The sequence below is a fragment of the Battus philenor genome, unplaced genomic scaffold, assembly GCF_028537555.1.
Source record: "Battus philenor isolate CCGP_79_NKW_IND1 unplaced genomic scaffold, ilBatPhil1.0.hap1 SCAF_26, whole genome shotgun sequence".
Classification (NCBI taxonomy): Eukaryota; Metazoa; Arthropoda; class Insecta; order Lepidoptera; family Papilionidae; genus Battus; species Battus philenor.
In genome coordinates, this window is record NW_027181689.1 from 5,979,321 (window position 1) to 5,992,389 (window position 13,069).

Below are 13,069 nucleotides of genomic sequence, written 5' to 3' on the forward strand. Positions count from 1 at the left end.
CGTGCTATCCTGATCTCTGTTCGGCGAAAGGAATATTCCTACCTCATATTGAGTTCACGCCATATGGTTCCAGAAATATATGCGTAGAAATAATATATTATATTAAAGTTAATTTAATTTTACATAATCTTATATTTGTATTAGTAAATTAAATAAATATATTCCATAATTATTGTTTTAGGCAGTGACACTAGAAAAACAATGGCAGTATCATTTTCGATATTTAATGTTTACGTGCATCATTTTTTCTGCCTAACCTGCGTTTATTTTTGGAATAGTTTCCTAAATTGAAACATGTCAATTAAGTTTTATACGCCTAATGAAATTTTAGAAATATTCGTAATTAATATGTGTGCAGCGCTTCACGGGATTTTAATTAAGCCGAGATTACGGCGTTGTATCACGAAGCGAAGATATTCGGAATTTCTTACGGCATTTCTACGCATTTATATCGGGACAATAGAAAATAAAAAAGTACTGTTTTATTGATTTCCAAATGTGGAGAAAAACTGACGGCTTAAGATTAAGTTGGTTTAATGTAATAAATAGTTTATAATGAAATAATTGTAATAATTTAAAGCATAATCATCTTGTAATAATAGAAGTCTTGAATGGAAGTAACCAATAAACCTTTATTTCTTTTTCTTCCTTCAAAAATAGCTGTAGCACTAACATGGTTTTTATAAAACCAATAAAATTAAGCGCTGTGGTAGAGGACTGAGGCTTGCAATCGTTTCGATTCCCTGGATACAGTCTTATATAATTTACAATGTTGTTCATTAATTACATAGGTTTGCATCACCCATAATCAAATAAAGATTTCCAGAAGTTGGACAGCAGCATCCTCTGCGCATGCTGCCATAATCGCCAACCCGCCTGCCCAGCGTGGCGAATTTAGGGAAATCTACCATGCAGATATCGTAGAAGGAGGCCTATGCCCTTGCAGTGAGCATCAATTAGCTAAAACGTCGAATAACCTTAAACAATTGCGTTTGGCTAACTACACACAGTCAAAAATGTGTGAAGTAACTTTGATATGGAGCTGTAATTCATTTTCTAAAGAACGTGGGATATTAAACACATTCACAGATTCAAAACACTTCTTAATACGTAATGTAATATATCATTCCGACAAACCATAACGTGATAATTCCACTATTTGAAAAAATAAGTAAACTATGATTTCTGTGCCATAAAATCTCGTCACCCGTTAGGTTGGTGTTGTTCAAATCGTGCTGCGGTTTATCTATTCCTATAATAAGTAGCCTCTGAAGTTGAAAGTTTGACGGAAATCATAATATTTCCACGTTTAAACATGTTATGTATAATCAAACATGTTATATAATAAGAAAAATCGAAACATAACTTGATGTATTAAACAATTCTGGTTTATAGTATTTTTTCAAAACATGATATTTATAGTTTTTACTTAAGAATAGTTACAATTTGAAATAAAAAGAATAATTAAGACGTACTAAATAAGTTTTTACAGTTGTCTATTCATTACAGCCCTTATTTTTAATAGCACAACAGCAAAGTAGTAGCCGCCGGCTTTTGATCTTTTTTGAATAGTTAAATATCATGGAATTATCACGCACTGTTCTGTGACTCCTCAAGTATGTTATAAATAGTATAATCAAAGTATGTTATATATAATATAAGTTATGTAATAAATAAAAGGCTTACCCTGCAAAATACTGTTAAGAAATATTTCTGAATTGAAATATAACCTCAATACTTCTTATCAACTATTACATAATCATATGGTCAAATGAAGTTCTTTACATAAACATGCCAATTTACGAAACTTGAGTTTGAAACTTTAAGTTTGAAAGTAAATCTATTAAGTTTATTAATGGACTTAATGTTTTAGCTTAAAGCACGTTTTGTTTCATTACACAATTATAAACTCTTAGTTAAGTCCGGACAAAAGCCGGTGCGGAGGTAGTTCCCAATGAAGTTACCAACTAATTCTGTTGTGGTGGCGCCTGTACGGTTCGCGGTTAAACTACTTTAGGCACTGAAATTTAATATCGAGTTACAACGCTCGCTTACTTCCAACGGCGCGTTTGCAGTAGCCTATAGAATGGAAGGCAACTATTTACGTTCAGGAAGCAAGTAATTTTCAGTTAATTCAACAAGTAAATTACTATGTGAATATTATGTACCGTTTTTATTAGGATACATTTATGAACCATCATCTTTTCAGCCGACGGATTTTCAAAAAGCCCGTTGAGAATGGCCCGGATATAGCGTCTTTCGGCGACGGTAAAAAGTCGTTCGAATCTGCGATTGCCGTGGTCTGTATCAGTCAGTATCCATAAATCCCTGGCGGGCCTGTCTAGGCGCTATATAGCCTTCAGTGGACGGGTCACTTGATCTTGTCTATTCCCTGGGCTATGTCGGATACATCTGTGATTCGATCTCGTAGAGAAATCCCGAGCATCGCCCTCTTCATGGCTCGTTTAGCGACTGTGGTTAATATATTGTCATGATGTTCGAAAGGAAAGGTCGAATATAACGCATTATGCATTCGTTACACCAAAGAAATATTTGTAATGGAGAACAATTTTGACTTTTCCCTTATAAGACGCCTCTTAAATAAACATAAAAATAGAAAATAGTAAACATCTCAAAAATACTAATTAAAGTAATTCAATTGAAATAAGTAAATTATTTTATTTTTCAGAATGGTCTCAACGCTCTTCATCTTGCAGCGAAAGATGGCCACATCTCTGTGGTGGAAGAGCTTCTGAAACGAGGTGCTACTGTAGACGCCGCTACAAAAAAAGGTTAATAGTATATTTAGTTGATATATATATATGTATTATGTACTTGATTCGGATAATATTCGTTTATTCGTTATAATAAGTACATTAACTCGTTCAACTTTATAATTCGCTCGTGCTTTTTTTCTCTCCGGCCTCTCTTTCGCCCCATTTTGTGAAGCCGCGATACAGCGGTTTCAGTGGCATATAGCATTCTTTTCTTTTGGTTTAATATCCCCACGCCAGAAACCATTTACTTATAGTACTTTAACAATGTTTTTTTTTTTCTCGTAATGAATAATGACATAAAGTATAAAATTATTTTAGGCAACACAGCTCTACATATAGCATGTCTCGCGGGACAAGAGGATGTCGCGCGGGCACTTCTCGGTGCCGGGGCGAAGGCCGACGCCCAATCAGCCGCTGGCTTCACTCCCCTCTATATGGCCGCGCAGGAAAACCACGCCGGCTGCGTCAAGATGCTACTGGCTGCTGGAGCCAGTCAGACACTTGCGACAGAGGTATCTACATTTTTTGAAAATGTATTTAATGAAATAGTTAATAAAATTGGAAAATTACGTATATATTTAAAAAGATTTCGACTTCCTTTTCTATATATTTGGGAATTTGAATGAGCTTGCATAGTCTGCCGAAGCGATTTACGAGCTCGGTGGCCTCCAAATCCGATGAAATTGTAGCACATAGTGGCCCGTGCTGTTACTTCCCAGGTAACCGTCGATTTTCGTTACCTTAAAAAAGGATTTAGGTTAGGCACCCTCTGCGCCCAGACTCTCAAACCCACGAAATCTGCAACTACCATTGGGGCATCCGTGAGAGTCCGTTCAAAAATGTATGTCTAGCATATGGACAAAAAGCTTAGAACTAATTAATTGGTAAGCTATTAGTTTGCTAATGTAAATTTGTGTTTCGCAGGATGGCTTCACACCCTTAGCGGTAGCGATGCAGCAAGGCCACGATCGTGTTGTAGCAGAACTATTGGAGTCCGACACGCGCGGCAAAGTCCGTCTGCCCGCCCTGCATATCGCCGCTAAGAAAAACGACGTCAAAGCCGCCATGCTTTTGTTAGAAGTGAGCCACAACGTTAACATTACATAGTTTTTTTTTTATAAAAATTTTTGAACACTTGAGTTCGATATAATAGTAAACCATTTCTAGTTATAAAGATTAAATCAAATAAGCATACACAAAACAAAATAAATATTAACCTGCACTGTAGAGATCTGTTTTTAGCGGCTAATGATAATGGATTAAACTTTATACAATATAATTCAAACAGATCTAGATGTAGTGATGTTACAATTTCATCCGTGCTATTTAAATATTTGTGAAGGTCACAGACATTTGTTATTCACAATACGTCATTTAGACTAGCATACAATCACAATTCTGCTTCGATATTTGTTTGCGATTGGAGTTTTTGAATATAGTAGAACCAAAACAACCTCACTGATATGTACTATCATTGCAATACTGCTCAATAACAAATGCATGCAATATCATCATCATCATCATTTTAGCAAGAGGAGGTCCACTGTTGGATAAAGGCTAGCCTCGTAAAATTTCCAATAACACTGGCTTTATTACCGGCCTGGGCAAATATAATAGAACTGACAAGAGGTGGCTTGCCGGCGTGCTTTGATAACCTTACCAAGGTTGTCTATTCAACATGCGGGTGGAAGTCATGTGCTTCGCTTGCCGGTCAGTGGCCTCCTCTTGAGAACCTTAAAGCCAACTGTCATATGTTCCGCCACTTCAGCTTGCCAATCTGGTCGTCTATGTCGGATACAATATTCTGGCCTGTACAATACTCTGGCTTAATTGTTGAATATCCTTACAATTGCACACTAGAACATTGCACCGGATATGTGGCATTGTTTACATGTTTTCCGGAATGCGTACTCTATTTATGTGACTGTTCTATGTGTACTAATAATAAAGGTGTCATATTCATATTAATTTATTATTATCAAATGAAAAATTTCAGAACGAACACAATCCAGACGCATGTTCGAAATCCGGATTCACGCCGCTCCACATAGCAGCGCATTACGGCAATGTGGGCGTGGCTAAAGCCCTCCTCTCCGCCGGCGCTGACTCCGGAAGGGCCGCGAAACACAATATCACTCCTCTACACGTCGCCAGCAAATGGGGACAGTTAGCGATGGTAGATTTGCTCGTTGAAAATGGTGAGTTACAATTAGACCATAGCAAATCCATCTAGCCATGGTTCAATTCCTCCGCGCATCATTGATGAATCAACACAAGAAAAAACGCGTACATACCTTGGCAACGACAGGTGATGCATGTAAACGTACATTTACGTCGTAATTACTTACCAATTTGATAAGTTGTTCATTTTCTAGTATTACCTCTTTCCGGCGAATATAGAATAAATGAACTAAAAGTAGAAACCGTCTGTAATAACCACCCGGACTTACTGCAAAAAACAGAACACCAATATTACTTAGTATCAATGATTGCCGTTTGATTAAATTCAGGACATTGTTTAGTTTCTTTCGAGAAACTAAAAAAAGTTTTATTAACGTAGTTACCTAGGAGCTACAATTTTAAATGTTAATGATATTTGCAGGTGCCAATATCGCAGCTGTGACTCGGGACGGCCTGACGCCGCTGCACTGCGCGGCTCGCTCTGGACACAGCAACGTGGTTTCACGGCTGCTGCAGCATGGCGCACCCATAACTAGCAAGACGAAGGTATACAACTATAGTCCGACCGGAATCGCTGTAACGCGCGGTATAGCGGTTGCCATCGGCAATTATTGCGGACTGTTAGGAAACTCGGTTAAAACCCGTTTTCAAAAAAAATAATTTACAATTTAATTATTTTATTGAAATACATGGTAATTAACAGTTTAAAAATAATGAGGAGGTAAAAGGGATCCTTGTATATCCGCTTAAGGCGCGTGAGTACTGAACTTTCTTCTTTATTAAAATAATAAACTGTAGAAGACCTATAGAGAAAACTTTTAAATGTAGCAAAAGGCAAATTTAGGACGTCGGTAGAGGGAAAAAGAGTAGAGTGATCACGGAGGATTACTAGACAGTGTTCTAAAAGTTTTGACATTTGTTGCACAAAATAATATTACTACTGACCATTGTTGCAATTTCATTTAATAATTAATGGTATAATTTCTTTCAAATTAAACAAAAATGGTAATTATTATTGTTCAAATTTAAAAATATCTTTATTCAACATTTCATATATCAACATTTTTACAATAAAGTTAAGTCTACCTTCAGTTCGTATGATAAATGTTTCAGACCTGAAAAAAATAGTCAAAGGAACTAGTTAAGATTACGTATTTTTAAAATAATATAAGATTTTATTTTTAATAACCATGAAATAGACTACAAGAGAACACATAATTTCCAAGGTGTGCTATTTGTGATGTCATTGACGATGTATTTACCCTTAGCATAAAAACGTTCTCTATAATTTTTTAAAGATAGAAAACAAATCTATGTCTATAAACTGTGTATTATGATTATTATAAGAGCGTCGTATGAATTTAGCTTATAGCTATTAGTGTCTCTTCTTTCAAATTATGTAATTTTTATGATTTATATTTGTAGAAACAAATCACTATGTGTTTTAAACGAGACGAATATTTAAAAAAATATTTGCATTATGCAGAACGGTCTCACGCCTCTCCATATGTCCGTGCAAGGCGAACACGTGGAGACGGCGAAAGTCCTTCTCACCGAAGGCGCTCCGATCGATGACGTCACAGTCGACTACCTGACAGCATTACATGTTGCGGCTCATTGTGGACACGTTAAGGTAACATTGACATGTATCATGAAGCTTTCAAACATTTTCATTATATTTGTGCAACACTGGCTTATTCCGTTTAGACCAGGGGTCGGATAACTAGAGAAGGGTTGCAACACGAAGTAGTCACATAATGCTGTGGCACAGTGAGGGTACAGTCATGTTGTGCAGGAGGTCTTGGTACCATTCCAAAGTGCCGAGCATACTAGCGAGGTGGTTTTTGTGGGTAAAATCCCAAATAATCCCTCTCACCAGAGGGCAAGCTATCTTGTGCAGTCCTATATAATTTTTCTCCGCAACCAAAAATTAAAACCAAATATGAGCAAGAGAATAAGATCCTTGCTTTTTTAAAGTAAGTAAGTTAGCATGTTTTGCTAAATATTTATGACCTTACATCATAAAATATTTATTTAAGAATAATCAACGTCTGCGGTTTAATGTATTCAAATTATATTCTTCTGAACGACGGTTTGAATTTTTTGTTATTATGAAAATAATTGTTCATATTACACCTTTCATGTCGTTTTTTAGTTAAGTTTCTGAGGAAGAATTATGTTTCTAGCTTTCTGTTAACATTTTGTAAGTTACATGTAGGTCATAGGCCACGTTTTGTCGAGCTCGGTCCTACATCAAAACCAAGTGTCTCCTTTTCCTTATGTTTACAAAGGTAGACATATTTTTACAGTCTTTGTTTGAAATTAAACTTTATAACATTTCAAAAAATTAATTTTATATAGATAAATTTATTTCGCAGGTAGCTAAATTGTTACTGGACAGGAACGCTGACGCTAACGCTCGCGCTCTCAATGGGTTCACACCGCTACATATCGCGTGCAAGAAGAACAGGCTCAAAGTTGTGGAGCTACTTCTGAAGTATGGTGCAAGTAAGCAAGTTGCATTATTGTTTAAATTTTGGTTGGCTGTTACAAAGTTTTAGAAAAAAGGCCTACGACACTTTAATCACCGCTCGAATTGTCGATTGATGGAAGTAGCATATCTTATTGATTTTGGCGCGAAAACAAATCTGCGAGAAAATTCAACATGTTCAGCAGTCTGTGAAATTCATACAAAAAGTACACAGAGTTGTGAGAGTTGTTAAGAATTGAAACCGTGACCTAGAATTTTAGGTCCTCAACCAATAAACTAAATACTGTGCTCAAATTATACAGTTGAGAGAAATTCTGTGTATGAAAGATATTCATGGATTTTTGTTCTCTTACTAAATGTAGATATTGATCTAATGTCTTAGAAATCTTTAAAAATCACGTTTTTTAAAAAGGTAGTATTGGAATATATTCCTTTACATAATTTATGGTATTTTCTATTGTACCGTTCTACTGGATCCGCAGTACCGTGCGTTAGGAATGCCCGCTTTCCTATCATCATCATCATTCCAACCGTACCGACCGTCGTTGGAAACAAGTTACATCAAATTACATCTTATGATCGTTACGGACCATAATCTCTACTCTAGAATCTCTACAATAACGATAACTAATAACTAACTTTAACCATTATGTAAGAAACATACTAACCGTGAAACACTACGGGGAAGTTTTTTTAATATTTATCTTAATTTTTTTCTGTAGGCAAATCCGCAACAACTGAATCGGGTCTAACACCGTTACACGTGGCTGCGTTCATGGGCTGCATGAACATTGCGCTGGTGCTGGTGGGGGCCGGAGCGGACGCAGACGCTGCAACTGCCAGAGGGGAGACGCCGCTGCATCTCGCAGCTCGGGCGCACCAGACTGACCTCGTGCGCGTGCTCTTGCGTAACAATGCCAAGGTACCATCTTACGAGTGTTAAACTAAAAGAAATATGATGTGATATGCCTTATTAGCCTATCATATTGTCAGCCAATAGACGCCCACTGCAGGAAATAGGTCTCTTCCAAAGATCACAATGTCTAGCGCCGTTCGTGACATGCTGCTTCCTACGACTTTCATTACGGTCCACCTGATAAAGGAACTACCCACGCCGCGTCTATCGGCTGTCGGTTGCACAGATATGCCTCGCCTATTGAAACTTCAGACGAGCAACTTTTCAAGCTATGTCGATAACATTGAAGTACGGAACATAGCTTTCTCCATTACTCTCATTGCAATCATTGGCCTATGTTATTTTTATGTTAAATTATGTTTAATCCCAGTACCTATAAATCGGAACACAGTACAGCCTAGTCAAGTAAGAAATACTTTAGCTAGTAATAAGTAATAAGTAAAATAACTGTGTTTTTATTATTAGTATTCAGAAACATAGTAAAAAGCTGATAGCTATAGCGTTTAGATCATATCATGTGTGTATATACCGCTCTACTCAACTAACAACGCTGGGGGAAACGCAAGTAATCTATAAATATAACATTAGGCAGCTCATGGCTAAAAAACCTAAACACTTGGTTCAAGTATCAGACCATATTCAAAAGTGCAGCTTTGGAGATCAAGATGTTAGCCAACATCTAGCTAGAGATTTCACCAGATGAAGAATTATTAGTAAAAAAATCATAGTATTGTATGGTACAATAGTACTAACCTGTACAAGTATTGAATCACGTGAGCCCAGTATCATACTGTGTAAATTTTGTGTTATTGTGTGTATTTTGGCTTAATGGTCGATGAACCGCACCCAAAGAAAGAAACACAAAAAGTAGTAAAATGCTATCAGCACATTTAACTACTTTTTGTGTTTATATCTCTCTTACAATTTTTTTTAAGATAGAATGGTGTTGAGGGTACGGTGTAACAAAATTTCCTTATTTACGCTGAAATACCAGTATGGTAGTATATTTGGTAGCAGTATGTACAATCTACATCTAGCGCCATCTAGAACTGAACAGATGAAATTAATTGTATTATGTTGACATTGTTACAAACTATACTATTGTAAAACAGATATGTAAATGAAAAAAGTGAAAGTAGTAGTTTTTTGAAGAGATTATTTTTATTGTATTATTAATATGATTAAACATATTTAGCAAAAACAAGCTAGAAAATATAAATAAACAAACGAAAATAACTTTGCATATATTCAAGTTTTTAAATGGATCGAATTAATATAAACTAGTAATTCTTATAAATGGCTCTTTGTGGTGAGAAGTTTGCCGACCCCTGAACCTAGGATATCACGATTATTTAACCACATTTTTATTAACGAGGGTCGAATCAACTAATTATGCTGCTACCCCACTGTTGTTAACTACTAGATTAAGATTGCTGTCGCTATAAATCAAACACCAAGGAAACTTTCAATGTTTTATGATGGGGTACTAGGTTGAAGCCAGAGCCCGGGAAGAACAAACTCCTCTGCACGTAGCGGCTCGTCTGGGGCATGCCGACATCGCAGCGTTACTCTTGCAGCACGGAGCCGATGTCGCCGCCGCCACTAAGGACCACTACACGCCGTTGCATATCGCTGCTAAAGAAGGTTCGCTTGTTAATAAATTGATATTGATCGTTGGATAAATTATCAAGCTTAATAAGACGTAATCGTTAAAATAAAAGATCGTCCGTAATAACTGCATGCAAAAAGTTAATTACGTAAAGATAAATTTCTTCTACATATATACTTCAACTCCGTGGCGAACTCTACTGCTACACGTACGATAAGGTATTTAAGACCTTGTCCGGTCTGGCGAGCCAAAGAAGTCCTATATTAAAAAAAAACACTTTGCTAGATTGAGACATCTTACGCTGCGCTCGCCGATCTGTGGTCTCGACTCCAGAATCTAAAGACTTTCCTCTGCCACTTGAATTATCCAATCCTCTCACCTTCCCATTCTTTATTTATCTTGCTCATTGCTCGTTTAGCGACTACAGTGAATTTGCCAATGAAGGAACGACTTTATATATGGTAGAAAATTATTCCTTTTTTTGAAATTATGAGATGTGTTACAACGTAAACTAGGTGAATTTTCATAATTAACTAGACATTTTGATGGTTCTTCAAGCCGTCGGAAAGCCATTTACTAAAACATTTACTATTAATAGGGAAAGAAGAAGTAGCGTCCATTCTCCTCGATCACAATGCTCCCATCGAAGCTGAAACTCGCAAAGGGTTCACACCGCTACACCTCGCGGCGAAGTACGGTGACATCGGCGTCGCTCGGCTACTCCTGGCACGTGGAGCGCAGCCTGACGCACCAGGGAGAAGCCATATTACTCCATTGCACATGGCCACTTACTACGGACATCCTGATATCGCCCTGTTGTTGCTAGACAAAGGTATTTGTTTTGGTGTTTTAATGTTACCTTTATCTTTAATGTACGTTCTTGGTTCATTTATTCTTATCATTCCACTTAGGATCATTTACAGTGATCACTTATGTACGTGATGAGAACAATACCAGAAGAGCCCAACTTGATAGAAACTAGGTTTGAGCTTCTCTATAATGGATTCCTTTAACTCAAAGCATCGATGGTTCCAAATGCAACCTGGTCTGAGTTTACAAAAAAACTCAGACTGTCCTCTTTTGCAATACAGTAGTAGAGCAATTTATACACGAGCTTAATTAACACTAAAAATCTTTCACATTGTGAAAGAAGTTAGTAAGCTACATAGGTTTTAAAAGAATCTGTCATTAATATAAAAAAAAAACCATTACATCACCATTGGTTCTTGGTTGGTTATCATCCTATGGTTGTGTTGTTTTTAGACTTTTGTTCAGAGTTGAAGCAAATTCAAACGAAAGATGATTAGATGTCATAGGTAATTCAACGCTAAAAATCTAAGAAAGGTTTTGAAGACGATATTACAACTCGACCGCCCTGAACAATTAAGTTTTATACAAATAAATCGTCATTATGAACATTCAAACAATCTTAATATTTTTGTACATAATAGCGTTTCTTTTTATACAGGTGCGTCACCTCATTCGTTGGCTAAGAATGGACACTCTGCTCTTCACATCGCTTGTCGACACAACCACCCAGATATTGCTTTTGCTCTACTCGAACATGGTAAATATTATGCTAATGAAAATACATGCATAAAGACACATTCATTCATTCATGACAGCCTATGGAAACTCACTCCAAAGGATAAGCCTCCCCCAAAATGTCACCACAATAATCAGTTTTGCGCTACCTGCACCCAGCGATTATCGGCAACCTTGATTATGTCTTTGATCCAACTAGTGTGGGTTCTACCAAAAGCTGAAGTGGCTGACTTCAGCCGACCAATACTTCTAGCTTCGTTGGTAATCTTGGTTCTTCTGCGTGTTTCTGATTCGATCTCGCAGCGAAACTCCGATTATATCCTTCCCCATTTCTCTGTGGTTGGCCATGAGCATTCTTATAAAACACATTATATTAAGTGTATTAGTATACATAGATAAGTTTCATCTTTTTCCTTAGTATTATAGCCTTAATTAAATTGTAGTGTCAAAATTTTAAATTTTATCACAGCTGACGAAACATATACATATATGATTACTATTACTACTGCCGTAGAACGCCCACTACTGGACATAGGCCATATACATAATCATATTCTAACTATGTTACGTGAAAATCATGAAGATTAAAATACTTGTGCATAAATCACAATAACCGTAATTAAAATATTCAGAATAAAAAAGTAACACACAGTTAATTTTACATGACAATTGTTAATATTTTTAATATGTAACCTCTTATAAAGTGAAACCATTTTTGCGTATTTCGCAGATGCAGACCCGGGTGTTAAATCAAAGGCAGGGTTCACTCCTCTCCACATGGCCGCTCAAGAAGGACACGAAGATTGCGTGGAAATGCTCATTGAACGAGGCGCGGACGTAAATGTCCCGGCTAACAATGGTTAGTTTCACCATATAACTTAAAGATTGTCAGACATCGGATATTTATTCGATTAATAATCATTTCAAAAAGTGCTCTTACTTAACCACGAAATTGTAATGGTAGCTAACAAATAACTGTTATTTTTTTTAACCTAAACAAGACGTACACCTCAGGTACCTTAAGGTACTGCTCTTCTAGTGACTAATATGTTTGCCGACAGGCCTAACGCCGGTGCACCTGGCGGCAGCTGAAGGGCGCACGGCGGTGCTGCGAGCGTTGCTCGCGGCAGGCGGTCGCTGCGCAGCTCGCACACGCGACGGCTATACACCCCTGCACGCCGCAGCACACCACGCCCACCTGGCAGCTGCGCGTGCGCTGCTCGATGCTGGCGCTGATGTTACAGCGCGTGCTGCTCACGGGCAAGTTACGCACTATTTACAAATTATAAATATACTATATACTATCGGCCGTATGAGATAGTTATGCAGATTACTTCACACATTCATATAAAAGATAAGACCTGTCTACATCTTTCACTATTACTAAAGTCCTCTGTACCTACACACCGAAAGCAGATACATTAAGATGGCATAATAACGCGTTATGACAATAAACATTCAGATGCACCTGCCTATTTAAGGTGTTTACAACATTCACTAAATTAATGATACACATTGAATATGTAAGAAATTCCAGCAAATGTAGAAAT

The 13,069-nt window shown here is 37.1% G+C and overlaps 1 protein-coding gene across 1 annotated transcript in view; it reads left to right on the forward strand.

Moving 5' to 3' along the window:
• The window catches only part of LOC137925180 (ankyrin-3-like), a 180,396-nt gene that overhangs the window by 103,047 nt on the left and 64,280 nt on the right, over positions 1-13,069 (forward strand). Inside the window, exons 3-15 of the mRNA XM_068768576.1 lie at positions 2,690-2,792; positions 3,096-3,289; positions 3,702-3,857; positions 4,774-4,975; positions 5,380-5,504; positions 6,445-6,591; positions 7,337-7,466; positions 8,172-8,371; positions 9,856-10,009; positions 10,573-10,806; positions 11,443-11,541; positions 12,250-12,378; positions 12,581-12,779. Of these exons, the coding sequence (XP_068624677.1) occupies positions 2,690-2,792; positions 3,096-3,289; positions 3,702-3,857; positions 4,774-4,975; positions 5,380-5,504; positions 6,445-6,591; positions 7,337-7,466; positions 8,172-8,371; positions 9,856-10,009; positions 10,573-10,806; positions 11,443-11,541; positions 12,250-12,378; positions 12,581-12,779 (2,072 nt within the window). The remainder of the gene's footprint in view (positions 1-2,689; positions 2,793-3,095; positions 3,290-3,701; positions 3,858-4,773; positions 4,976-5,379; positions 5,505-6,444; positions 6,592-7,336; positions 7,467-8,171; positions 8,372-9,855; positions 10,010-10,572; positions 10,807-11,442; positions 11,542-12,249; positions 12,379-12,580; positions 12,780-13,069) is intronic.